At 46.4% G+C, this 27302-nt stretch overlaps 2 protein-coding genes and 1 long non-coding RNA gene across 4 annotated transcripts in view; 2 read left to right on the top strand and 1 right to left on the bottom strand.

The window, feature by feature from the left end:
- Positions 1-1323: 1323 nt before the first annotated feature.
- Positions 1324-2485, bottom strand: LOC147576874 (uncharacterized). Its single transcript, XR_015241233.1, has 2 exons — positions 1889-2485; positions 1324-1643 (listed from the first exon to the last, which is right to left on the bottom strand). It is a non-coding gene; the product is annotated as an uncharacterized LOC147576874 (long non-coding RNA).
- The window catches only part of DCPS (decapping enzyme, scavenger), a 45596-nt gene continuing 20744 nt past the window's right edge, over positions 2451-27302 (top strand). The window contains exons 1-2 of one of the 2 annotated variants that reach the window (XM_086678732.1): positions 2451-2697; positions 4105-4279. In XM_086678732.1, the coding sequence (XP_086534858.1) occupies positions 2497-2697; positions 4105-4279 (376 nt within the window). In that variant the 5' untranslated portion in view covers positions 2451-2496. The remainder of the gene's footprint in view (positions 2698-4104; positions 4280-27302) is intronic. The other variant, XM_025928556.2, reaches the window with a different exon arrangement.
- LOC112865056 (V-type proton ATPase 16 kDa proteolipid subunit c) lies at positions 7220-7973 on the top strand (the record flags this gene model as incomplete). Its single annotated transcript, XM_025928096.2, is given in 4 exon segments — positions 7220-7364; positions 7367-7423; positions 7426-7554; positions 7557-7973. Coding segments are annotated over 4 exon segments (462 nt in total), but the record flags the coding sequence as incomplete, so codon positions are not given.

Below are 27302 nucleotides of genomic sequence, written 5' to 3'. Positions count from 1 at the left end.
AAGAGGAACTAAAAAATCATCAACAGACAAATGCCTCTGTGCCAAGCGAAGACATGTGCTGCCACCATAAAGGTCTGCTGCACTCTGCTGTCTGGTATTCTAATCAGTCCTTTGACGGTTGAGGCTTCCTAGAAGTTCATTCTTTCCTTCAGCCAGGACTTGTAGGAGTGGAATTCTAACCTTAATGGATATTTAAATCAAAATCACATTGGTGTTGATGAATTTGCTTCTAATGAATAAACCTCTCTAAAACTTCATTTTATATGTCTCCTTTGCTTGGGGCACCTGGGTAGCTCAGTCGGTTAAGGGGCTGACTTCGACCCAGGTCATGATCTTGCTGTCCGTGAGTTCGAGCCCCGTGTTGGGCTCTGTGCTGACAGCTCAGAGCCTGGAGTTTCCTTCGAATTCTCCATCTCCGTCTCTCTCTGCCCCTCTCCTGCTCACACTCTGTCTCTCTCAAAAATAAACATTAAAAAAAACCAAACATATATATATATATATATATATATATATATATATATATATATAATCTTCTTTGCTCACTACATTCCAGCCACAAGAGTCATATTTGTTTCCAAAAAAATGTCAAGTTCATTACTGCTTTAGGGTCTTCAGCATCTGACATCTCTTCCTGAAATACACTTTCCCTGGTCACTTCACATGGCTGGTTCCTTCTCATCATTCCAGTCTCAGCTCAATGTCACCTCCTAAGAAGCCACCCCTGAACAACTTATCTCCTCCCTATCCCCAGGCTCTATCACATTGTCCTGTTTTATTCTATAAATAACACTCAATCACCTACAATTATCATATTTGTTTACCTCATCTCCATTTGAATATGAATTCTATGAAAGTAGAGATCTCCCCTGTCTTGTTCAAGATACACAGTGTCTGGCACACAGAAAATGGAAGCCTAGAGAGGGTAAGTGACTTTCACAAAGTCGCACAGCTGGTTAGTGCTGGAGCCAGACTTCATGGCTCCCAATTCAGGGCTCTTTTTGTTAAAACATAGCTGACCTTCTTTTGCTCTGGTCTTGCACACAGTTTATGACTTCTGGTTTTATATTCCGAGAAGGTGGGGATGTTATCCAGGAAACTTGTGGACAAGCAGCATATGTTTTTGGTTGAAGATAATTATTCCAGATCCTAAGACTCCCTTACTAATGGTCTCTACTTCACAGAACAATTAGACTTTTCTCCCACTCATAATAGTATTTCTGGTAGAAATAACCCCAAACCAAACTGTCACTGACATACAGTATACTGTTATTGACTGATTGGAAATTGCAAAAATTGCCTCCCCCATTAGATTTCTCTGAAAAAAAAAAAAAAACAAAACCTCAAAATAAAACTGACATTAACGAAAATAGCACAATTTTTGATGGACTATTTGATAAAATTTCTGTCAAATTATCTAATCCGTCAAATGGACCAGCCAGAAATAACAGCTACAAAGGAAACTTAAAAGGGAGAAATGGATGGTTCCGTTGGTTAAGCAACCGACTTCCGCTCAGGTCATGATCTCTTGGTCTGTGAGTTCGAGCCCCGCGTGGGGTTCTGTGCTGACAGCTCAGAGCCTGGAGCCTGCTTGGGATTCTGTGTCTCCCTCTCTTCTCTGCCCCTCCCCAGCTTGTGCACGCGCTCTGTCTCAAAAACAAATAAACATTAAAAAAAATTTAAAAAGGGAGAAATTATAAGTGAAAATTTTATATGGCAAAAAAAAAGTAAAGAAAAGAAATTCTGATAGATGATTCATATTCTAGCTGCAAATCACATCTCTAGAATAGCATAGCAGACTTACGGGCAAACTAGGTAACACAGGAGGCAGAAGCCCCTAGCCTGGTAGAAAAGAAGATGGTGGACATGCATTTCTGCCCTGTTCACTTACCTTTCTTTTCAGCACTGAGTAAGATGAAAATTTCTGTGAAATGAAAATGGGTGGAAAATGGGTGAAAAATGGAAATGGTTTAATGGCTCTCCTATCGAAAATCGACCAAGAAGTACGATTGGCTCAACAGCTCTGTTTCAGAAACATTCCTTCCACGCTACGCAATGTTGGCATAATTCTTAATAAAAACGTCAGTATCCAACCCACGGTGTGTCAGGTGTCAAAGCACCCACAGAGTCCAAAGGGTGTTTTCTAGCTCTGGCACCCGGGGCGGCGAGTGCCCCCTCCTCTGCAGCATCATTAGCCGGCCTGGTTAGGGTCTCGCTGTCTTCTTTCTCTTCTCTCAGCACCAGGCTCAACTCGGACCGGTCAGCGCGAGGAGACAAAAGCCAGCAGCCTTAATTAAAAACGCTCCTCGCAGACAGATCACACGAACCAGCGATCCGAGGTTCCCTAGGGCCGGGACCACGGCCGGCTTCCTCGCGGAGCACTTCGGGAGCTGTAGTCGTCACGCCCTCGCGGAAGAGACAAGCTGCGGCGGCCTCTGCGCTGAGAAGGGCGGGGCCGCGGCTGGGGTTTGCGCAGGCGCACAGCTCCAACCGGGAAGCATGGCGGACCTAGCGACTCAACCCAGCAAGAGAAAGCGCGAACTGGACGCCGAGGAGGCGGAAGCTGCCAGCACAGAGGCAAAGGAAGCGGGCGTTGAGAATGGTACCTCCGCTCCTGTGCGCTTACCGTTCTCCGGCTTTAGAGTGAAAAAAGTGCTGCGGGAGTCCGCGCGGGACAAAATCATTTTTCTCCATGGGAAGGTACCATTAGGCAACCCTGGGTTGGAGTGAGCCAATCAATCATCGCCTTGGAGGCGGATTTTTTTTTTTTTTTTTTTTTAAACCCGAGCTCAGCCGGAAAATACCAATCGCACTCCTGGAGGCGGGGGGGAAAAGTGTACCACTAGATTGTGTGTGTGTGTGGGGGGGGGGGGGGGGTGCTACGGGAGACAAGTTTACTCGTAGAATCAAGGAAATCAACAGGCGTAGGGTTTTCTTAATAACTCCTTTACCAGAAGTAACTAACACTTGTATGAAAATCACGTGTCGCGTTCTCCAAGCCAGTCATCCTGTATTCTCTGAACGAATTTAGAGGTGCTAGGAACGCAGTGTTGCTGGATCATCTGTGGAACGACGTAGAGACTGTAGGAGATAGGATCCCAGGTGTGCAGGATTTCAGACCTAACAGAGGAGACAGTTTATTAAATTGCGAATTCAGTTGCACATATCATGCACTGACAGCACTGAGCTAGGTGCTGGGGATGTAGAGATGTAAGTTACTATCCCTGATTTTGAGAATGCAGAATATCTGGTAGATAGCTGTCCCTAATACCATGTGCTCAGCTCTACAGAAGGGACTGAGAAGAGACTGGAGACCATCCTGGGAACTAGTGAGGAGGCCCAGCCAAGGGTAGGTTACTAGGATTCCTCAGAACCCCTAGCAGGAGCTCTCATTTGGGGAAGATCAGGGGGACCTTGGCCTGGGCTACCATGCCTCTCTGTGTCTTATTTTGTTTTGTTTTTTTACAAAGGTTCTGTCTAGTTCTCTCAACCCCACCTGTCTTCAGTCTGCAGCACTTGCTGAAGATTTTAGCCATAAGAACCTTTGAGCTAGGAGTTAACTGGGATACCCAGATTCTAGTTTCTCTCTCTCTCTCTTTTAATGCTTATTTATTATTTCTGAGAGAAAGTGTTTGCAAGAACGCTCAAGAGAGCTGGGGAGGGGCAGAGAGAGAGAGAGAGAGAGAGAGAGAGAGAGAGAGAGATCCTAAGCAGGCTCTGCGCTGTCGGCTCAGAGCCCACCGCGGAGCTCGAACTCATCAACAGTGAGATCATGGCCTGAGCCAAAATCAAGAGTCGGTCGCTTAACTGACTGAGCCACCCAGGCACCCCTCTAGTTTCTTTTTTCAACACTGACTGTTCATGTGACCTTGGGCAAGTCAGTTAATCTCTCTAGACATATTTCTTCATCTGTGCAATGGGGAGAATTTGACAAAGGCCCTCCAAGTCTGAAGCAGAAGAAAGTAGAGAAGTTTTGCATCTTTGAGAAGAAAGATGTGAATGCACAAGCATTTGGGTTAATGAGATGCCTGCTCTGGGAGAAGGAACGGGAGGCCCCAGAGCTACTGTTTCTGTTTCTGGGCTCACCGATGGTGTCTCTGCCTCCAGGTAAATGAGGCCTCTGGGGACGGGGATGGAGAGGATGCCATTGTGATCCTGGAGAAGACACCATTTCAGGTGGAGCAGGTGGCCCAGCTCCTGATGGGCAGCCCTGAGCTCCAGCTGCAGTTCTCCAATGATATTTACAGCACCTATCACCTGTTTCCGCCACGGCAGCTGAGTGGTAAGCAAGTGGTGTCTAAAGTGGCTTCATGTGGGGAGAGGGGTTTGGTGGGAAATTAGGGGGTGTGGTGGCTACTCTGCAAAACTGATTTGCATATGCTCGTTCAATAGTTCTCTGTGGAAGGCGGAGGAGATTTTGTGCAAACCGCCCCCGCCTCGAGACACTTGGCAATCTCTGAAGACAGTTTTGGTTGTCAGAACTGGGAAAATTGGGGAGCCGCTGGTACCTAGAGGGTAGAGGCCAGGGCTGCTCGTGAATATCCTGCGAAGCCCAGAATGGGACCTCATAACAAAGAAATGTCAGTGCTAAGGTTGGTGTAGTGTATTTTGGGGAGGTAGTGTGATTCGTGGTGTAGAATGTCTACTAATTGAATGATAGTGGTCGTCAACACTTAGTAAACTCTTACTACTGTGCCAGCCACCATTCTAAGTGTCCTATATGTATCATTGTATTTAGTACTCAGAATAGCCCTGCTGTGATAGGACTGAGGGAACTGAGATTTTGAAAGGTTAAGTAACTTATCCAAGATCACAGCCCATGGGGGGCAGAAAAACTAAGATCTTTCAGTAGACAGTGACTCACGCACCATGAGCAGTGTGTGGGGTGCTGCAAAGATCAGTTATTTCCCTGAAAGAACTCACTTTCTAGTCCCTGAGAAAAGGAGTGTGATCGAGGGGGATGGACTTGGGAAGGGAAGGAATTCATTGGTTAAAAGGCAGAGATTTGTTTTGGATTGCCAGGATTTTTTATTTACTAAGAAGAGGAAGAATTTATTTCAGCTTCCATGTCAAAAGCCAGGCACGATGTGGGCTTTTTGCCTTTAGCTGGTCAGGTTTAACAAGCAGCTTTGTCGGAAGCATGAAGGACACAGGTCGACCTTGAAGGTTCCTTCCAACCAGGAAATTCTGGGATCTGCTTTGTAGCATGTGGTGGTTCTGTAATATCCTTCTATCTTTTTATTTGTCCTCCAGCATTGAGGAACAATTTGCCTTTACAGATACCCTGCCGCAGGCTTTTTGGTAGGTTTGATCTTTTCTGCACCCCCAAAAAAGGGTGCCGTTATTTGTTGTCCTTTGGAGATGCATGTGAACACTTGATGAGAAACCGGCAGACCGTTCACAACTGAAGGCAAAACAGCCTGGTCCTCCGCAGAAAGCGAGCCAGATTGATGGGTGTGAGTTGATGGGAATGGACAGCTGTATTTACTTTCTCAGGAGCTGACATTTAAGCAAATGTAGTCCTCCACACGGGGTGGCAGAAGCATGACAGAAGGTTCTGTAGCCAAACACCCCTCGGGGCAGTCCCCAAACTATAGGCTCCGAGGTCATTATCCTGCTACCACCCCTTTCCCTCATCTTCCCCAGTGCCTCTCTCTCTCAGCCAAAATACAGAAGGTTCTGCTGCACAGAGAAACCCTGTGGAATGCCCAGCCTTTCCTTTTCATGTAATTTTTCCAGTACTTCTGTGATCTTGCACACAAGTGGTGGTGGCCACTGCCCTGTCTTTCTGTTTTTTGTCTTTTTTTTTTTTTTCTTCCTGAGCTAAAGACTGAAAGAGGCAGTCAGTCATCTGCTCGCTACAGGTCTTCCTCCCCACTGACAACCCCAAATGTCTCTCTGCCTCTTCTCCAGTGCTGCCCACTCCCACCTGGCGGCCTCCTGTGTTAGCTCATCCTTCGCAGGGCTCGGGGTCTTGGCAGAAACATTAGCATACATGGAGTGCATTATACTTTTATTTTCTCCCCCCAAGCTAGGCATGGTGATCAGAAGTTATAAAAATTTTTTTAGTGTTCAGAACTCCTCTCTCTCTCGTAGAGCCGTACACCCTGTCCCTGGATGGTATTCTAGATCAGGGGTGACAAACTTTTACTGTAAAGGACCAGGGAGGAAATATTTTAAGCTTTATGAGCCCCATAAATGGTCTCTGTCACATATTCGTCCTTTTAAAAGTTTTTTTATTGTTATCTATTTAAAAAACATTTTGTTAATGCTTATTTTTTTTTAATATGAAATTTATTGTCAAATTGGTTTCCATACAACACCCAGTGCTCATCCCAACAGGTGCCCTCCTCAATGCCCATCACCCATCCCCCATCTACCCTCAGTTTGTTCTCAGCTTTTAAGAGTCTCTTATGCTTTGGCTCTCTCCCTTTCTAACCTCTTTTTTTTTTTTTTCTTCTTCCCCTCCTCCATAGACTTCTGTTAAGTTTCTCAGGATCCACATAAGAGTGAAAACATATGGTGTCTGTCTTTCTCTGTATGACTTATTTCACTTAGCATAACACTCTCCGGTTCCATCCACGTTGCTACAAAAGGCCATATTTCATTCTTTCTCATTGCGACGTAGTATTCCATTGTGTATATAAACCACAATTTCTTTATCCATTCATCAGTTGATGGACATTTAGGCTCTTTCCATAATTTGGCTATTGTTGAGAGTGCTGCTATAAACATTGGGGTACAAGTGCCCCTATGCATCAGCACTCCTGTATCCCTTGGGTAAATTCCTAGCAGTGCTATTGCTGGGTCATAGGGTAGGTCTATTTTTAATTTTTTGAGGAACCTCCACACTGTTTTCCAGAGCGGCTAATGCTTATTTATTTTTGAGAGAGAGACAGAGAGCACGCGAGCGGGGAAGGGGCAGAGAGAGAGGGAGAGAGAGAATCCCAAGCAGGCTCCATGCTGTCAGAGCCCGATGCAGGGCTTGGTCTCACAAACCACGGGATCATGACCTGAGCCGAAATCAAGAGTCAGATGCTTAACCGAGTAAGCCACCCAGGCGCCCCTTTTCTTTTTTTTTTTTTAAACCACTGCTTTAAAAATGAAAATGCAATTTTCATTCAGGGTGCAGCAGCTGACGAGCCGGGTCACCTTCATAGCCACCTGACTGTGCACCTCCCACTCGCTTGCTGTGCCCAGCCCATCCTCGCCGCCCCCTTGACCCCCTGAGCTCACCCTCTCCCCACCCGCAGGCACGTTCAAGGCCAAGAATGGCCCCAAGTACACCTCCTTTTTCACGTTCACGGGCACCTTGGCCGCCATGGTCTTCAGCGCCCTGGGTGCCGCCCACGGCATGGCCAAGAGTGGCCCAGCATCGTGGCCATGTCTGTCATGCAGCCAGAACTGACCGTGAAGTCCATCATCCCCACATTGTCGCTGGTATCATCGCCATCTACGGGCTAGTGGTGGCGGTCCTTGTCGCTGATTCCCTGAATGATGGGAGCAGTCTCCAGAGGAGTTTCCTCCAGCTGGGTGCTGGCCTGAGCGGGCTGGTGGCTGTGGGGACTCCGGTGTGCATGGCATGGCCCAGCAGCCCCTGCTCTTCATGGGCATGATCCTGACCCTCATCTTCTCCGAGATGCGCGGCCCCTGCAGTCTCCTTGTCGCCCTCATCCTCCCTACAAAGTAGCCTCTCTCTGAGTGCACCAGCCACAGAAGGCGATGTCAAGACCACCCCCTCATTCTGAAACGAACAGCCTGACACGCACACACGGGACAGCCACCCCCCCAGTAGTCAGTCTTGTAAAAGTTCAGTGTCCTGGTGCCTGTTGTCTGCTACCCTTGGCCTCGCCCCTGCTTGCCCGGTGCCGTGGACATCCCGGCCCACTCATTACCCACCCAGGCCAGACACCCCCACTTATCTGCCCTAGAGTGCTGTGTGTAGACGGGTGAATTAAATTGTCGTTTTCTCTTCACTGGATGTTTCTTACTTAACAAAGATTTGATCTGTTCATGCGTCGTGGCGCAGCCCTGTCTCCCAACTAGGTAATCTTAGGTAGAGTGTTGGGTTGTGGGGTTACCGTTCGCTCTGAGACTCGTCGGATGGAATCCCGTCCTCCAGCTCTGGCTGCCCAGAGCCGCGGGCCAGCGTGCTGGGCCTTTAAGGCTCTCGAGCTGAGCCGAGTCCAGTAAAGTTCTCCATTGTGACTGGGGGGAAGGGAAAAAAGAAAGAAAACACCACTTTTAGCTTGCTGTATGTGGAAAAACAGGCCATGCGGTGGAGTTGACCTTTTGGCCACAGTTCGTTAACCCGGTCCGGATTTTTCCCACTCCCAAGTGTGGTCTATGGACCAGCAGTATTACTGTCACCCAGGAGCTCGTTAGACATGCGGAATCTCAGACCCAGCTTCAGAAGTCAGCATTAGTATCTGCATTTTAGCCAAGCCCCCAGGCGAGTCGTAGGCACATCAGACTTTGAGAGGTGCTGGTCTTTAAACACCATCTGTGTGCGGTGCTGCCTGTGTTTGTTTCTCCACCCCTGCCCTCTCCACGAACCTCAGGCTCATTGCAGTAAGCGCCTACCTGACCTCTCTCTCCGGAGCTCCCACGTAGGTAAGCTGTTTGAGACTCAGACACACAAATGTCTTTATTCATTTATTATTTATTTTAATACTCATTTATTTAAAAAAATTTTTTTTGAATGTTTTTTATTTATTTTTGAGACAGAGAGAGACAGAGCATGAGCGGGGGAGGGGCAGAGAGAGAGGGAGACACAGAATCCGAAACAGGCTCCAGGCTCTGAGCTGTCAGCACAGAGCCCGATGTGGGGCTCGAACTCACGAGCTGTGAGATCATGACCTGAGCCGAAGTCGGACGCTCAACCGACTGAGCCACCCAGGCGCCCCTCGTTTATTTTTGAGAGAGACGGAGAAGCAGAGCATAAGTGGGAAAGGGCAGAGAGGGAGACACAAAATGCGAAGCAGGATCCAGGCTCCGAGCTGGCAGCGCAGAGCCCTATGTGGGGCTCAGACTCATGAACCGTGAGATCATGACCTGAGCCAAAGTCAGACGCTTAACCAACTGAGCCACCCAGGCACCCCATGTGCTAATGTTTTTATTTTTTTAATTTTTTATTAAAAAAAAAATTTTTTTAATGTTTATTTATTTTTGAGACAGAGAGAGACAGAGCATGAATGGGGGAGGGTCAGAGAGAGAGGGAGACACAGAATCCGAAGCAGGCTCCAGGCTCTGAGCTGTCAGCACAGAGCCCGATGTGGGGCTCGAACTCATGGACTGTGAGATCATGACCTGAGCCAAAGTCAGACGCTCAACCGACTGAGCCACCCAGGTGTGCCAATGTTTTTAAAAACACTTAACCCATATTAAATAATAGCCGCTATGATTATTCTCATGTGCTGCGTTCTATGCTGGTTTCTGTAACTTGCAGTGAATAGGATACCCTTTCTGCTCTGCAGTCTTGTTTGGGGAAGGACACCCTACAAGTTACTATGAAAGAGGGAAGTAAACTGAACAAGGTTTAGTCACCACCTGGATGTAGGGACAGAGGTCCTGAAATTTGGAGCCATGTCAGACCCATTTCCGGTCCCCAGCAACCCGATCCATGTTAGGTGCTCAATAAATGCTGCTGGAAAATGAACCCACAAACTAACTCAGCCGGTTTTTTTTTTTTCCTATGGGCAAAGCATTCCACAGCCACAAGGTGGCGGCATTACCAAAGCATTCCCTTGGCCAGCTCCTTTGGCCTGTGTGCAGGAGCCTTCTCGGCCCCACCTCTCCAACCTCAGAGTCACCAACTGCTAACACTGCCTGTAGAGGCCTTTAGGCAGGGTTCCTGCGGCCTCAGCCCTCTGAGCCCCCTGCACAGTTGCTGCTTTGAGTTTTTCTGCCAACTCTGGCTGTTCCTCCAGACCTCCTTCCCCACAATATTGCTTGCGTAGGGAAGCCCTTCTCCCCTCAATTTCTTTCTTTCTTTCAGTCTTTTCTTTCCTTTCCTTTTCTTTTCTTTTCTTTTCTTTTCTTTTCTTTTCTTTTCTCTCTTATTTTAGAGAGGGAGAGAGCATGCGAGAAGGGGAAAGGAGCAGATGGAGAGAGAGAGAATCTTAAGCAGGCTTCATGCTCAGTGTGGAGCCCAACATGGGGCTCCGTCCTATGACCCTGGGATCATTACCTGAGCCGAAATCCAGAGTCAGACACTCAACAGACTGAGCCACCCAGGCACCCCTCCCCTCGATTTCTGAGCTACCTGCTCTCTTGATTTCTTCTGTTATCTCTCTACTCATTTCTTCCCTACCAGCCTGATGATTTTTGCATTCTCCCCCTTTATCCCTTCCAAATTCTCAGCTGACTATAAGAGACTGCCCCTTTGAGCCACTCATGGCCCCCCACCCTGTTGACACAATAGAGCATGAGCGTTGGAGTTGGACGTGCTCGAGTCCTGTCCCAGTGCTAACGCTTACTTACTAGCGGTGTGGCCCAAGGCAGTGTTGTGCTGTTTCTGAGTTTTAATGTAGTGCAGAGGTTAAGAGCAAGCCTCGAGTCAGACATAATCTGTGCTGGAATCCTGGCTTTGTCCCTTTACCAGCTGTGAAGACTTGGTAAGTTTTTGTATTCATTTAACAGAGACAGAGTGCCTTCCTCATGTTTGGTGCTGTGCTAGGTATATATCGGTGAGTGCATCAGATGCTCGCTCTGTCCTTGGAGTGGTAGCTGGGGGCACAGAGGCAGACAGCAAACAAGGAAACAAGTGTTACATGGCCACAGGCAGGAGAGGGGCTGGCTCTCTGCGGCCATGACGCTCCAGCCGAAACCTGCAGGATGGAAAGGAACCAGCTGTGCTAAGAGCTGGTGAGGGGGGTGGGAGAGTGTTCAGGGCACAGCATGTGTTCTGGACGAGGAAAGAGGAACAGAAAAGAGGCCATTTTGTCAGCTTGAGGGGGCAGTTGATGTCTGTGGTGTGTGATACAGATGTAGTTGGGGAAGTAGCTCCAGTTATTGTTAAATTAGGTTAGTTCAGGACTGTTATGAAATAAATGACATAAAATGTTTTCGCCTCTGCCCACAAGGAGAGATACATTCTACGTTGGGACCCAGTACCTGTGAATAAATGTAAGTGGATTTGAGGGACACAGAAGGTTCACACAACAGTACTTAACCCTTACTTTACCGGACAGTCACCAGTATTTCCAACTTAATTCCAGTCTTGTTTGTTTCCATTTAAATGCTGGTCTTAACTTCCTAAATTAATTTCGTCATCACAGTCATGGGTTATGGCTCATGACACAAAGCACATATGGCCCGTAACTCGCTTATCTGTGTACTTGGTAAGCGTTAGTCATTTTCTATTATTACTTTTCTACCTTTAAGATTGTATGGGCCTTAAATGGAAATAGTGTACATTAGGTGCCTGGCCCTGACCGTGGGCAGGTCTCCTTTCTTTCCCCCTGTGGCCATGTGGCAAATGTGAGGGCCGGGTAGGCCAGATGGCTGGCATCTCCATGCTTCCCTGGCCATCCATGCAGGGCAGAGCCTGGATCATCTGCTTTTCCGGCTCTCACGCTCTCATACCCATGGCCTATCAATGGAGCCCTTTCATCAGGATCTCTGTTCTCCCTTACCTGGGGGAGAACGGGGGGGAGATAGTAGAGAGAGGGGTGTGACTCAGAAATCCAGACTGTGTCTAAAAAGGCCAATTGTTTTCCCCGATGTAGAGCAGGGGTGTGGAATCTCAGGTTCAGAGGAGGAGAAGGCGTCTGTGTGGGAGTGAGGCCAGGGCAGGGTGTGGAGAGAACCTGGGAATCACATCGTCTTTCGCTTGCAGAGAACTCTGCATTTTAGTATTTTAGCTACAGGCACGGTTTTCCTCCCTGTGCTCCTTACAGAGGCAAAACCAGGACCCCTGGAGTCCAGAGTGAGGGCTTGTTTGGAGGGAGCATTTTAAAAACTAGCTATTCCCTTCGAGGGTTCGAGCCCTGCCTGGGGTTCTATGCTGACAGCTCAGAACCTGGAGCCTGCTTCAGATTCTGTGTTTCCCTGCCTCTCCCTCTCCCCTGCTCACGCTCTGTCTCCCTTTCTCGCAAAAATAAAAAAAAATAGTAAAAAAAAAAAAAAATTTTTTTTTTTAAACTAGCCATTCCCTGGTAGCATTGTTCATGATAGAAAAATCTAGAAACAATCCAGTTATCAGCGAACAGTAGAATACATAAGTAAATCAAGGTGTTTTCCTGCACCAGACTGCTTCTTCCGGGCAGAGGAAATGAATGAACTACAGCTATACATGTCAAGAATCTCACCATGTAGAGCCAGAAAAGCAAGACACAGAATACACAGTGTGATTCCAATTAGATAAAGTTGAAAACAAGCAGAGCTGAACAATATACTGCTTAGGGATACATGCATACGTAATAGAATTTAGAAGATAAAGAAATGATTAATGCCTGATTCAGCAAAGTGATTATCTCTGGTGGAGGCAGGGCAGAAAGGATGTCAAAAGTCTGGTAAGGCTCTGTTTCTTGGACTGCACGCTCCATGCACGGGTGTTCTTTTGTTTTATTTTAGGTCTTCAAATGGTACCTATTTTTTTTTTTAATTTTTTTTTTAATGTTTATTTACTTTTGAGAGAGACAGAGACAGAATGCGAGTGGGTTGGGGCAGAGAGAGAGAGTGACACAGAAGCAGAAGCAGGCTCCAGGGTCTGAGCTGTCAGCACAGAGCCTGATGCGGGGCTCGAACTCACGAGCTGTGAGATCATGACCTAAGCTGAAGTCGGAAGCTCAACCGACTGAGCCACCCAGGTGCCCCAAATGGTACCTATTTTTATATTTATTTTTATTTTATTTTATTTTATTTTATTTTATTTTATTTTATTTTATTTGTTTAAAAGTTTTTTTAACGTTTATTTATTATTAAGAGACAGAGCGTGAACAGGGGAGGGGCAGAGAGAGAGGAAGACACAGAATCGGAAGCAGGCTCCAGGCTCCGAGCTGTCAGCACAGAGCCTGACGTGGGCCTCGAACTCACAGACCGCAAGATCATGACCTGAGCTGAAGTTGGACGCTTCACCGACTGAGCCACCCAGGCGCCCCTTATATTTATGTACATATACACACGTGTATAAATGTGTGCATATGTGTACACCTGTTGTTTTACACGTGTGCGTAACAGCTGCTGTTAGCTGTTGTCATATAACGTATTGGCCAATAAAAGGTAAGAAAAACTAGTAGGTCCTTAGAAGAACTAAGAACACTCCCCCATTACATTTTAGGGCTCTGCTTTCATTCTCAAATTTGGTTTCTAGACATTGTTGCTGAAATTAAGTGTTTGATTAAAGCCCCCCTCCTCTCGGTTTTGGGCACTAGACTTCTGTCCTTCTCTCTGGAGCAGAGAAGTGGCAGAGCCTAGCTCTTTTGTCTCTTGTGGACAGGGGAGCCCGTGCTGTGCTGGAGCACGTGCCAGGACGGTGCCGGCCCCGGCAGAAGAGGGCAATGTGGGGAGGTCCTCCAGCACCTGGAAGAGAAGGCTTGGTACCAGGCTCTGTGGGCTCTACTCCAGCACATGCTGGCACAGGCCTGTCGCTCCCTCCTCTGTGGGTGTCCTCGGCAGGCCTCCCGTTGCAGCTGAGCTGAACGACCAGAGTTCTGTGAGCAGTGACCCACAGGGAAAGTCTCACCAGACGGGTTTCCACCTGAGCGGGGGTGTTGAAGAGCCCCATGCCGGGAGGTGACACCAGCGCAAGTCATGGAATTGCCCTGGGACTCAGTTTCTCTGAAAGAAAAACGAGGAATCCAATAGCTGGCTAGCCCACCTCAGTGGACTTCTGTATCATATGAGATCGTGGAACCACAGTCTCTCAGGTTTGAATGGAACTCGACGTTTATTTAGTAATGTGATTCTTAACTGGAACTTTTCATCAGGATTGCTTAAAGAGCTTTCTCGAATACAAATCTGGACCTACTGAATAAACCTCTGTGGTGGGATTAGGCCATTTATCACAGTCATACAGTCCCATGGTCAGCTCATCAGATAGCCCTGAGGGGCTTATCTACATGGCCAGGAACAGGCTCTTATACTACTCTGCCCCACCCTGGTCCTGCTTTCCAGAAGCAACTACCATGAAGAGAATTTCTGGGTTTGGTGCTTCTGGTAATTTCCTCCAAACACTTAGCTGAAAAATAAGGTCATACAACTTCTTGATTTGTACAATTTTGACCCTATCAGTCCTCCACAGTGGAAATTGAGAGGTTTAGGCTTCTTTATACTCTCCTTGCCCTGTCTCCCCTCTCCTTCCAATATTTATGTTTATATTATTGCTTTTAGAGTCTTAAAAAATTGCCTCTGGAATCGTACACATACTGAAACCTGTAGCCCTGCGTCCCTTTGTCACTCTGTCGGGTAAGAACACCCATGCCTCTGGCCTTTGCTGTCTCCCAGCTTCTCTGTCAGCCATGCTTGTACTTCACACTGTCACGGTATTTTCTGTTGCATGATTGTAATCAGGTCTTGTGTGTTTTCTCTGATTCTGAGTTGCCAGACAGTATGGTGGCCAGTTTAATGTGTGCTACACACTCACACAGAGTGTGTTAGGGCTCTGGTTCCTCTCCTACCTGCCCTGTGCAGTGGACCCTCATGCCCCCGGGATGTGTCTGATGTATAGGTCAAACAGATTCTCTGTTCTCACATCCCAACACGTTCTTCCAAATCATGCTGTTTTTAGTTTATTTCCTATTTGAACCATTATTTTATGCTTTTCCTTTTTCATTTCATAAAGTTTCTGGTTGTCCTGCCCCCCCCCCCCCTTCTTTTTTTTGACTTGTGGCAGGAAGAAGCCTGAGCCTTTACTCTGTTTTTGAAATTATCCAGCTACTGGTTTGATGATTCATTACATGATAAGTCCTTCCTTCCTGGAAATGTTGCTTCCAGAATACTCTTTCCTGCTCCTCCAATCTGGACAGTTGATGCTTTCAGCATGCTGCATGGCTGTCAACTTGAGACTTCCTTTCACAGCTCTTCTGAGTTAGATACAATGTTTTCTGGATTTGATGTCTTTCTCTCTGGTTTTAGTCTCTTGTTTAGCTAAAGTGTAGTCTTTAAGTACTTCCTCAGAAAGAACACGTGAAAGGTAAACCTTGAATCCTTCATTTTGCCCTCACTCTTGATTGATGCGTGGCTGAATACAGAATTTAAATTTCTTCCCTCAAAACATTGGAGACACTGATCTGTTGACTTCAAGCATCCATTGTTGTTAACAAGACATCTGATGCCAGTTCGATTTTCACTTCCCTACAATTAACTTGGTTTTGCATTTTCATTCTTTTTTTTTTTCCCCCCTGCTTTGTCAGTTTTCTTTTCTGGAGCTTATGTTAGTATGCTCTGTTTATCTTAGGTGTACTGAAATACATAAGGCCGTGTTGAGGTTGGATTTTTTTTTTTTTTCATTCATTGTGCTTGGTACTTTTGGACCCTTTTGATTTAAAGGCTTATGTCATTCTTCCGCTCTGTACATTTTTTTTCCCGTTATTTCTTTGATGATTTCCTTCCCTGTTTCCTTTATTTTCCTCTTACTGGAAACCCTCTTAGGTGTGAGACTCCTAGAGTGATCCTGTGTATTGCTCCTGTGTTCTCCCGCTTTTCCCATCTAGGTCTTTTCTTTTTACAGGCCAGTAGATTGTCTTAACTTTATCTTCCAGACCTCCTGGTGGAGGTCTTAATTTGGCAGTCATATTTTTAATTTTCTTCCTTCTGATTCTCTGTTTCATTTTCTTAGCATCTTGCTCTGGCTTTACAGGGTCCAAACTGGGTTGACTTTCTCTGACCCACTAATTAGAATAGTTTTCAGAATTATCTCTTGACCCTTCCCTGATCTCATTTCCTCTGGGATCTGGTTCTGGTTGTTTATTTTGGCCATTCTTTTTCAGGCTGCTGGTTTTCTCTTAACGTCTGGTGAACGTTAGCTCATCGATGTTTACAAATGAAGAAGCAGGCTGATAGTCTAGTGAGTTGATATGGGCTTTGTCTGCTATCCACTTGGTAGGTCTATTTCCACAACAGGCCTCTCCTGGATGAGTATCTGGCCCATTGCCGTGCGGATGGGGAGCGGGCCTTTTCGGCTGGCTGGCTGGCCATGCCTCAGGGTGCAGTTTGAGTGGCATTCCAGACGTACCAGCACCCGCTCTGGAGCCCTCAACGCTCTCTTGTCCACTCCAGCTTATGGGCCAGATCTGGCCTGCTGCTTTTCGTATGGCCTGTGAGCTAAGAATGGTTGTTGCATTTTTAAAGGGTTGTTTTAAAAAACAAAAAACTAAGAAGAAAATGAGAAAGAGACGGCATGGCCTACAACACCTAAAGTATCTGCTGTCACGTTTTCCAGAAAAGCTTGCCTACCACTGCTCTGGTCCGTGGTTTGATGCCTTTGGAGGACAGCCCTCCTGTTTTCAGCTGGCATGAAGTGGCTGCCCCTGGGGCGGTGTTGTGGCACAGGGTGAAACGAGTTGGTGCAGCTGTTCTCTAGATAGCCCTTTGGTTGATTCCAGCTTCCAGCTTCATTTCCCCTCCTGTCCTCTGTACCTGGTTGCTTAGAGCCAGCTGGGTATGTAGCACGGAGGGGTGCATACTGGGAGCCGGTGGGTTGGAGTGTGCGGACGTGGTTTCTCCCACAGCTGGGGACATGGTAGCCCCTGGGATGGCTAGACTTGGTGATGGGAGGGTGAGAAGTAGAAGGGGTTTTCTGGGTGAGGGTAATAGTGTAGACAGAGCTGTGGAGTGGGCTCCTCACATTAGCTGGACTTTGAAATGAGGTAGGGGAAAAGGGGTATTTGCTCCTTTGGTTTCATCCCTTGAGGCCACCTGACGATGGCAGATTTCTGCCTACTTTTCTCCCTGGGTGCTTTAGAGCTTGTGACACCAGTGAACCAAGCCTCTTCTGGGGCTTGGAGAGACAGTAGAATGACATCTTTTCATTTCAAGATGGAAAGGTTTCTTTCTTTTTTTAAATTTATTTTATTTTATTTCTTAAATTTACATCCAAGTTAGCGTATAGTGCAACAATGGTTTCGGGAGTAGATTCTTTAATGCTCCTTACCCATTTAACCCATCCCCCCCCCCACAACCCCTCCAGGAACCCTCTGTTTGTTCTCCATATTTAAGAGTCTCTTGTGTTTTGTCTCCCTCCCTGTTTTTATATTATTTTTGCTTCCCTTCCCTTGTGTTCATCTGTTCTGTGTCTTAAAGTCCTCATATGAGTGAAGTCATATGATACCTGTCTTTCTCTGACTGACTTATTTTGCTTAGCATAATATCCTCTAGTTCCATCCACGTAGTTGCACATGGCAAGATTTCATTCTTTTTGATTGCCGAGTAATACTCCAGCATGTGTGTGTGTGCGCACACACACACACACATACACACCACGTCTTCTTTATCCATTCATCCATCAATGGACATTTGGGCTCTTTCCATACTTTGGCTATTGTTGATAGTGCTACTATAAACATTGGGGTGCTTGTGTCCCTTTGAAACAGCATACCTGTATCCCTTCGATAAATACCCAATAATGTAATTGCTGGGTTGTAGGGTAGTTCTATCTTTAATTTTTTGAAGAACCTCCATACCATTTTCCAGAGTGGCTGCACCAGCTTGCATTCCCACCAACAATGCAAAAGATCCTCTTTCTCCGCATCCTCGCCAGCACATGTTGTTGCCTGAGTTGTGAATGTTAGCCATTCTGACAGGTGTGAGGTGGTATCTCATTGTGGTTTTGATTTGTATTTCCCTGATGATGAGTGATGTTGAACATTTTTTTCTGTGTCGGTTGGCCATCTGGATGTCTTCCTTGGAGAAGTGTCTATTCATGTCTTTTGCCCATTTCTTCACTGGATTGTTTTTTTTGGGTGTTGAGTTTGATAGGTTTTTTTTATAGATTTTAGATACTAACCCTTTATCTGATATGTCATTTGCAAATATCTTCTCCCATTCTGTCGGTTGCCTTTTAGTTTTGCTGATTGTTTCCTTCGCTGTGCAGAATTTTATTTTTATAAGGTCCCAATAGTTCATTTTTGCTTTGGTTCCCCTTGCCTCCCGGGACATGTTGAGTAAGAAGTTGTTGAGGCCAAGATCAAAGAGGTTTTTTCCTGCTTTCTCCTCGAGGATTTTGATGGCTTCCTGTCGTACATTGACAGAATGGCTTTCATCCATTTTGAGTTTCTTTTTGCGTATGGTGTAAGAAAGCGGTCCAGGTTCATTCTTCTGCATGTCACTGTCCAATTTTCCCAGCACCACTTGCTGAAGAGACTGTCTTGATTCCATTGGATATTCTTTCCTGCTTTGTCAAAGATTAGTTGGCCATACGTTTGTGGGTCCATTTCTGGGTTCTCTATTCTGTTCCATTGATCTGAGTGTCTGTTCTTGTGCCAGTACCATACTGTCTTGATGATTACAGCTTTGCAGTATAGCTTGAAGTCTGGGATTGTGATGCCTCCTGCTTTGGTTTTGTTTTTCAAGATTGCTTTGGCTATTCGGGGTCTTTTCTGGTTCCATACAAATTTTAGGATTGTTTGTTCTAGCTCTGTGAAGAATGCTGGTGTTATTTTGATAGGGATTGCATTGAATATGTAGATTGCTTTGGGTAGTGTCGACATTTTAACAGTATTTGTTCTTCCTATCCAGGAGCATGGAATCTTTTTCCATTTTTTTTGTGTCTCCTTCAGTTTCTTTCATAAGGTTTCTGTAGTTTTCAGCATATAGATGTTTCACCTCTTTGTTTAGATTTATTCCTAGGTATTTTATGGTTTTTGGTGCAATTGTAAATGGGATCGATTCCTTGATTTCTCTTTCTGCTGCTTCATTGTTGGTGTATAGGAATGCATCTGATTTCTGTGCATTGATTTTATATCCTGCAACTTTGCCGAATTCATGAATCAGTTCTAGCAGTTTTTTGGTGGAATCTTTTGGGTTTTCCTTATAGAGTATCATGTCATCTGCAAAGAGTGAAAGTTTGACCTCCTCCTGGCTGATTTGGATGCCTTTTATTTCTTTGTGTTGTCTGATGGCTGAGGCTAAGACTTCCAATACTATGTTGAATAACAGTGGCGAGAGTGGACATCCCGGTCTTGTTCCTGACCTTAGGGGGAAAGCTCTCAGTTTTTCCCCATGGAAGATAATATTAGCATTGGGTCTTTCATATATGGCTTTTGTGATCTCGAGGTATGATCCTTTTATCCCAACTTTCTTGAGGTTTTTTAGTAAGAAAGGGTGCTGTATTTTGTCAGATGCTTTCTCTGCATCTGTTGAGAAGATCATGTGGTTCCTGTCCTTTGTTTTATTGATGGGATGAATCACATTGATTGTTTTGCAGATATTGAACCAGCCCTGCATCCCAGGTATAAATCCCACTTGGTCATGGTGCATAATTTTTTTTAATGCATTGCTGGATCCAGTTGGCTGATATCTTGTTGAGGATTATTTCATCCGTGGAAGTTGGTCTGTAGTTCTCCTTTTTAGAGTGGTGTTTGTCTGGTTTTAGAATCAAGGTAATACTGGCTTCATAGAAAGAGTTTGGAAGTTTTCCTTCTATTTCTATTTTTGGAACAGCTTCAAGAGTATAGGTGTTAACTCTTCCTTAAATGTTTGGTAGAATTCCCCTGGAAAACCATCTGGCCCTGGACTCTTGTTTTTTGGGAGATTTTTGATTACTAATTTGATTTCTTTACTGGTTATGGGCAAGATGGAAAGGTTTCTTACACCTGGGTAAAATCGTTTAAAAAAATTTTTTTTAATGTTTATTTATTTTTGAGAGAGAGACAAAGCACAAACCAGGGAGGGGCAGAGAGGGAGACACAGAGTCCGAAACAGGCTTCAGCCACCCAGCTGTCAGCCCAGAGCCCGATGTGGAGCTCGAACTCATGAACCATGAGGTCATGACCTGAGCCGAAGTCGGACAGTTAACCAACTGAGCCACGCAGGCACCCCAGCCTGGGTAAAATTCTTGACCCAGACCTTGGGTTCTCCCTTTCCCTTGGCAGTCTAATTGACTCATTCTCTCCTTCCCCTGCCACCTCAGCTCAGGGAACTCTTGCACACTGCCTCCTCTGCGCCCCCGTCTCCTCCCTTCCCTCTGTTCAATTCTCCATTTAGACACCTGGCTTCCATGAATCCAGGAGAAGCCATGTCATTCAGAAATGAGTAGAAGTGAGTAGATCCTGAACGACTGAGATGCAGTCACCAGCACTAGTGGTGTTCTCTTTCTCTCTGTCTCCCAGATGGGGCAAGTTCCCAAGACTCTGTGGCAGTCTTGAGGCTCAAGTCAGCAGAAAAGTCAGCTTACTCAGGACCAGTGGGCGAAGGCGGATTACCCACAGGATAGCTGGTTCCACTTCATTGCTTGGCTCCAGCTGTGGCTGCCGGCCTGCGGCAGCCTGGTTCCGTTGTCCCCTTCTGATCCATACTTCTCAGTGAATGATAACCTAGAATTCTGGTAGCCTGGGCCCATCTCGATGGGGGATGTATCCTGTGCCTTGGGCTTTCTCCCTTCCCACCAACGCTCATACTGTGGCAGTGTCCATTGATGTTGCCCTGAGACTGGGTACCTGTGCTCCTCTCAGAGTGAATAAGGAAATGCCTTTAGACAGGAATTTGAGAGAGGGGCCATGTTTTGGAACTCCCAAGTGTTTGGTCCAGTAGCTTTTGCAGTCTGATCTGCTTATCCCCAGAATAGCTTCTTCCTGTGTGTGGGAACGTGGGGGATCTCACAGCCCTAATGGTGGGACTGTCCACCAGTGGCTCCATTATCTCATTAGATACCAGTTCTCAGTCCTTCTGTTCAAATGGAACTTTGTGGAATGCAGTAAGTCCCACAGCCATCCTGTAGCAGCATTTCTCATTCCTAAAGGACCACCTCTGATACCGTGTAGCCAAAGGCCACCTCAGGCAGCCCTGGGGCGGCATTCAGAGTCCCCGGATTTGCTTGTATTTGCTTGTGGGCCACTGGCTGTCATATGTCCTTCCTGGGCCTTGGAGAACTGAGGAGAAGGAGGGAAGGAGCCTGTCACATCCAGGGCCTGGCTAAAAATCAGTATTTGCCTCTCCCCTGCTTCTAATAGCATCTCTGCTTTCACTGAGACAGGTCATTAGCGGCTCGAAGGTTTGCTGTGGGGTGGCCAGAGCTGCCTGCAGGACCCTGCCCACACCCTTCACCCCGTTTTTTTTTTTTATCTGGGGGTCTCTCCAGGCCTCCCCTGGAGTACTTGCAGCATGCCTGCTTGTGCAGGACAATGACCACCACCTCTCCGGCCTCCAGCCTGCTCTCCCTGGACACCTCAGGGGAGATCCCCAGGAGGAGGGAAAATAACACAAGTCCCCAGGAGACCCTGCAGGCTCGCTCCCTTGCCGGCCTTTCCACCAGCGTTCTTTGATGGAGCGCCCCGCCAGTTTTGGGCATCTGCCCATCACCTGGGTGGCTCTGCCCGGGCCCTGGTGGAAGGGGACGTGGGGGTGGGTGTCACACGCAGATCCTGCTTTGCTGTTGCTTCTCTCCAGGCTCCCCCGAGCTGGCACATCTGGGTCAAATAAGTTGAAACTGGCTCATCATAATGAAAGGAGAGCAAAAGCCACAGACTGAGCCATAGGAATTACCTCATCGTGTAGAAGTCATCAGTAACGGCTGGAAAGCAGTCTTGTTTGAACATGTGTATGGGAAGGAGAGCAGACTGTCTGTGGTTTGCATTTTCATGTTTCATGTGCAGCAGCGTTTTCCTGGGGATTTGGCTAAGCCAGCTTTGGCAGAGAGCAAGAAAGGCAGCTGCTCTTTTCCTCTCCGTAGCCCTGCCTCCCCGCCTCTGAAGGCAGTTGGGCGGAGGACAGGGGGTGGGCTTCTTTATTGGAGAAGGCCTTTCAGGACACTCTTAGGGGTCTTTTCCGACAGCACAGAGCTGTCCTAGCCAGGAGCACAGCGACCTGCCCTCCTGTGCTGCAGAGAGAAGGAACATGCGTGTATAGGGCAGTGATTCATCTGGGATGCAGATGCCAAAACATCCCTGCCGTCCCAAGCCCTGCACGGGCTGCGGTGCCACCACAAGGCCCCTCTGCTCGGACCGCACGCAGGCCTCCTTCCCTGAGAGCCAGCGCCGTCATCTGGTGGGGGGCAGTGGGGGGTGACGCGACGCACATAAGCTGAAACAGCCGTTGTCCCCTAGTGTGAGCGGGGTCGTCTTCCATCCCTCCGTGCACCCCACCAGAGCCCGTTCTCGCCCAGCGTCTGGCCACAGCGTACCCTGGCGATCAGTACTTCCCGAGTACCTCCGCATCTGTGCCCCTGCCCCACTCCCTCCCCAGGAAGCATGACAGACAGATACCAGTGCTGCTGTTGGTCCCGTGCGTTGTGATGTGTTTCCAGACCTCCCAGTCTGCAGCCCCAATCTCTCTGGCACCTTATTATGCCCTTTGGTTTTGCTGACAGCTGTTTACATGTCTTTGGGAGGGACTGGAACTAATCACGTTTCTCCCATCTGATGGGGCTGCTTTTTGGAGAACACGGAGGTAGGACAGGCTTCTTAGGGAAACGTCTGAAAGGGAATGGCCCTCTGCCACTGGGAAAGCAATGTTGCACAGAGGAGCCAGACTGCTTGGGTTCACATCTCAGCTCTGCGCCTTCTTAGCTGTGTGGCCTTGGCCAAATCACTTAACCTCTCTGGGGCTTATTTAAGGAGGGGCTTATTTTTCAGTTTTTAATGTATTTGTTACATAAGTGATCCACATTTGTTTTGGAAAATGTAATAAATCTCCCCCCCCCCAAATTAATTTTAAAAATTACAGTTATGTGTAATTCCACCACCCAGTGGTAACCGTTCCACATCTTGGACCATGTCCTGAAATTCAGGCTTTTTTCTGTGTGTGTTTATGTGTATGCAGTTATGCATGCACACGTTCTTTAAAAAGTAAAATGGCATAATATATATTCTGTTCTGTAACTGCATCGTAAGGACCTAATACATATGAGGTGCTGCTTTAGGCTCTGCACACACAGTATGTAAAACAACGCCTCTGCTCTCAAGGAGCTTATGTCCAGTTGGAGGAGATGAACCATAAATAAACAAATAGGTCAAGTGGTAATAAACAGCTAAGAAGAAAAAGAAAGTATTAAACAGTGTTACTACCGTATTATTGACTATGTCCTTGATGCTGTACCTTTCCTCTTCGTGACTTTTTTTTTTTTTTTTATAACTGAAACAGACTTTCGGGTTTTTTGTTCATTTGTTTTAGCTTTTAGATTCTACATGAAAATAAAATTATATGGTATTTGTTTTTCTGTAAGTGACTTATTTCATTTGGCATAATATACTCTAGGTCCATCCATGTTGTTACAAATGTCAAGATTTCTTTTTTTTTTTTTTAATGGCTGAGTAATGTTCCAGTGTATGTATATACCCCTTTTTTATCCATTAATCTATTGATGGACACTTGGGCTGCTTCCAGATTTTGGCTCTTGTAAATAATGCTGCCATAAACATAGGGCTGCCTATGTCTTTTTGAATTAGTATTTTCATTTTCCTTAGGTAAATACCCAGTAGTGGAATTCCTGGATCACATGGTATGGTGACAGATGGTGACTACATGTATCTTGGGGAGTGCTGAGTAATATTATAGAATTGTCCAATTTGATGGGGCGCCTGGGTAGCTGAGTCGGTTAAGCGTCCGGCTTCGGTTCAGGTCATGATCTCACAGTTTGTGAGTTCGAGCCCTGCATCAGGCTGTGTGCTGACAGCTCAGAGCCTGGAGGGAGCCTGCTTCGGATTCTGTGTCTCCCTCTCTCTCTGCCCCTCCCCCGCTCATGCGCGCTCTCTCTCTCTCTCTCTCAAAAATAAATCAACATTAAAAAAAAGAATTGTCAAATTTGATATATTGTACACCTGAAACTAATAGAACATTGTACATCACATACACTTCAAAAATGCATTTTTGAAAGTAAAGCATTATGGGGGTGCCTGGGTGGCTCAGTCAGTTAAGCACAAGACTTTGGCTCGGGTCATGATCTCACAGTTATGGGCTCGAGTCCCGCATCGGGCTGTCTGCTGTCAGCATGGAGCCTGCTTCAGATTCTCTGTCTCCCTTTCTCTCTGCCTCTCTCCTGCTCCCTCTCTCTCAAAAATAAATAAGCATTAAAAGATAATAGTAATAAAGCCTTACGGGGTACCTGAGTGGCTCAGTCTGTTGAGCTCATGGTCTGTGAGTTCAAGCTCCACATCGGGCTTGCTGCTGTCTGTGTAGAGCCCACTTCAGATGCTCTGTCCCTCTCTATGCCCTTCTCCCGCGTGTGCTCTCTCAAAAATAAACAAACATTTAAAAAATAATAAGAAAGCACTCTGGGGCACCTGGGTAGCTCAGTTAGTTAAGTGTCTGACTCTTGATTTTGGTTCAGGTCATGGTTTCAGCACTGTGAGATCCAGCCTCACGTGGGGCTCCGCAGTGCGGAGCCTGCTTAAGATTTTCTGTCTTCCTCTCTGTTCCTCCCGCCGACCCCCCCCACCACCAACACACACAAATAAAAAAAATAAATAAAGCATTATAAGGGAGACAGAAGGACAGGGACATGGGCTTCCAGTTACAAGAGGGCATTTTGCCCACCTGTTTCCTCTAAAACCCTCACTAGAAATGACATTAAAGAAATTGCCTTACAAAAAGTTATCCTGCAGCGACTAGAGAAGGAAGAGGAGACAAACCTAGGAAGTGACAGGAGGAGTGACTGACCTCACGGATGTGGGAGAGGGAAACCTGAGCCAGCAGGTCCCATAAATTCTGTCCCACTTCACCCAACTGGTAACGGCCCCTCCCAGAGATCCAGCGTCTACAGAGGTTCAAACAAGGTCTGGAGGTTCTCAGTGCAGTTGAGGGGGGCTCAGGGTACTGAAATGTAGAGGCTTAAGTGGAAGCTTACCTATTCAGTGTTAGTGCCCACTCCCCCTGCCCACCAGCTGCTTCTTCATGTCACTCAGAATGCTGTCAGCCAGGCTTGTACTCCATGTACGAGATTGGAAGAGTCACGTGTGGAGAATCTGACCAGCGCAAGAGAGAAGACAAACCTTTGGGGATTCCGTCATGCAAGGGCATAGCCTGACCATCCTAAAATGAAGCTTCAGGTGAACACACGTATGTCCACAGAGCTTCCCATCAGCTTTGTAGTGTTCGGCCCTCCAATATGAGTGAGTGGACAGGCAAGGGTGACCAGACTTGAGGAAAGTGTCAGTTGAAAAAGAGAGGAAGGAAAAGAAAAGAACTCGGAAGAAACCGAAACTATGTGGGGAGAAGAAATTTGCAAAAAATGTCGTTAACGTCCGAGACAAATGATATATCAAAGGCATAAGAATAAGATACCATCAACAAGGAGTTTTTTTAAGAAGCTCTTGGAAATTAAATGCACAGTAGAACTGAAAATTTCAATACAAGAAGTTAAAACTTCCTTAAAATTAGAGTGGTAAGACACAGAGGGCATTCACTCTCTAACATCCCCTCTGTAGAGAGAGCTTTCCTACTGTTCTTACTTTCTGATCTTATGCTCTAATAAACTTTTGCCTGCTGCTCAAAAAAAAAAAAAAAAAAAAAAAAAGACACAGATTGGAAAATGGGAGAGAAAAGCAAAGCGGAAGATGGATCTAAAAAGCTAAATATTAAATATTCAGATAGGCATTCTAGAAAGACAGGGTGGGGAAAATGGGGGAGAAAATAATCAGAGAAATAAGAGGTTTTCCAGGACTGAAGAACGGGATTTTCGAGATTCAAAGTCCATTTACCCAGATCAGGGGATGAATAGAAACCACTCAGAGACCCATCAACACGGTTGGGACATCGAGGACAACAAGAAAACGGGTCAGTACAAAGGAATGGGGATCAGAAAGACCTCAAACTTCTCAACAGCATCATCGCAATCTAGAAAATCGTGGAGCTTTCATATTTTGAGGGTCACTGCTTTGCATCATAGAATTCTTTGCCAAACTTTTTTTTTTTAATTTTTTTTTTTTTTTTACGTTTATTTATTTTTGAGACAGAGACAGAGCATGAACGGGGAAGGGTCAGAGAGAGAGGGAGACACAGAATCCGAAACAGGCTCCAGGCTCTAGGCTCTGAGCTGTCAGCACACAGCCTGATGCAGGGCTCAAACTCAGACTGTGAGATCATGACCCGAGCCGAAGTCGGACGCTCAACCGACTGAGCCACCCAGGTGCCCCTTTCACCAAACTCTTAATTGTGACAATAGGACACAGACATTTTCAGATGTTCCAAGTCTCTAAATGTATCTCGCTTGTTCCACAGCTCTGGAAGCAACTTGACTTTGTGCCTTAGTGTTGTGGTCCTTAATGTGTGGTCCCGGAACCAGGACCAGTGGCAGTGGCTGCACCTGGCAACTTCTTAAAAAAGGCATCTTGGCCCACCCCAGATGTCCTCAGTCAGGTGGTTCTGGTGCACAGTGCAGTTTGGGAACCACTGCTTTAGCAAAATAAAGATGCAAACAGGAAAGAGGAAGACAGTGGGGATCCAGGAAGCAAAACGTCCAGCAGCAGAGAGAAGGGGAGACGGCTGCCAGATGGTGGTGCATCGAGCCCCCGGGCATAGCTCCTCACAGACACCTGCTGGAGTGGGTCAGAGGCTCCGGGAGGACACATTGCTTGTGTTCTTCTGGGTTTGAACATTAAGAGATTTATATAGGGGCACCTGGGTGGCTCAGTCAGTTAAGTGTCCGACTCTTGATTTCGGCTCGGGTCAAGATCTCACAGTTTGTGAGACGGAGCCCCACGTCAGTCTCTACACGCTGATGGTTCAGAGCCTGCTTGGGAGTCTCTCTCGCCCCACCCCTCTCAAATAAACTTAAAAGAGATTTCTATAAACGGAAGTGGATGTAGGGATGAATTAGTGACAAGTTAATAGAAAAGTGAGCAGATAAAAGAGTAACGACTAACTACACATAGCCAAAGTTGTGCTGAAAAGGAAAACTAGTCGTAGTATTCAGCAGTGAAAGCATTTATAGCATCATGGTAGTGTTACCATTTTATTTTGACTTCTCCAAAATTGTACAATAGTTGTATTGTGAGATTAGGGGGTAAGAGAGAAAAGAGTATGCAGGGAGGGTCCCCACATGCACACATGCTTTTGATAGCTGGTAAAAAAGCTAAATCCTTACCTCTGTAATGGGAAGTTAATAAGTAATAGTAAAAGTGAGAAGTCAAGGGGGAACAAGATAGAAAAATATCTGTAATTAAAACCGTGGAAGTACATGAGCAAAGAAACGGCAAGAAGAATTGAAAGTG

The sequence above is a fragment of the Puma concolor genome, chromosome D1 (genome assembly GCF_028749965.1).
Source record: "Puma concolor isolate L17-30 chromosome D1, mPumCon1.1.hap2, whole genome shotgun sequence".
Taxonomy (NCBI): Eukaryota; Metazoa; Chordata; class Mammalia; order Carnivora; family Felidae; genus Puma; species Puma concolor.
This window is presented reverse-complemented; position numbering and strand designations above follow the sequence as displayed.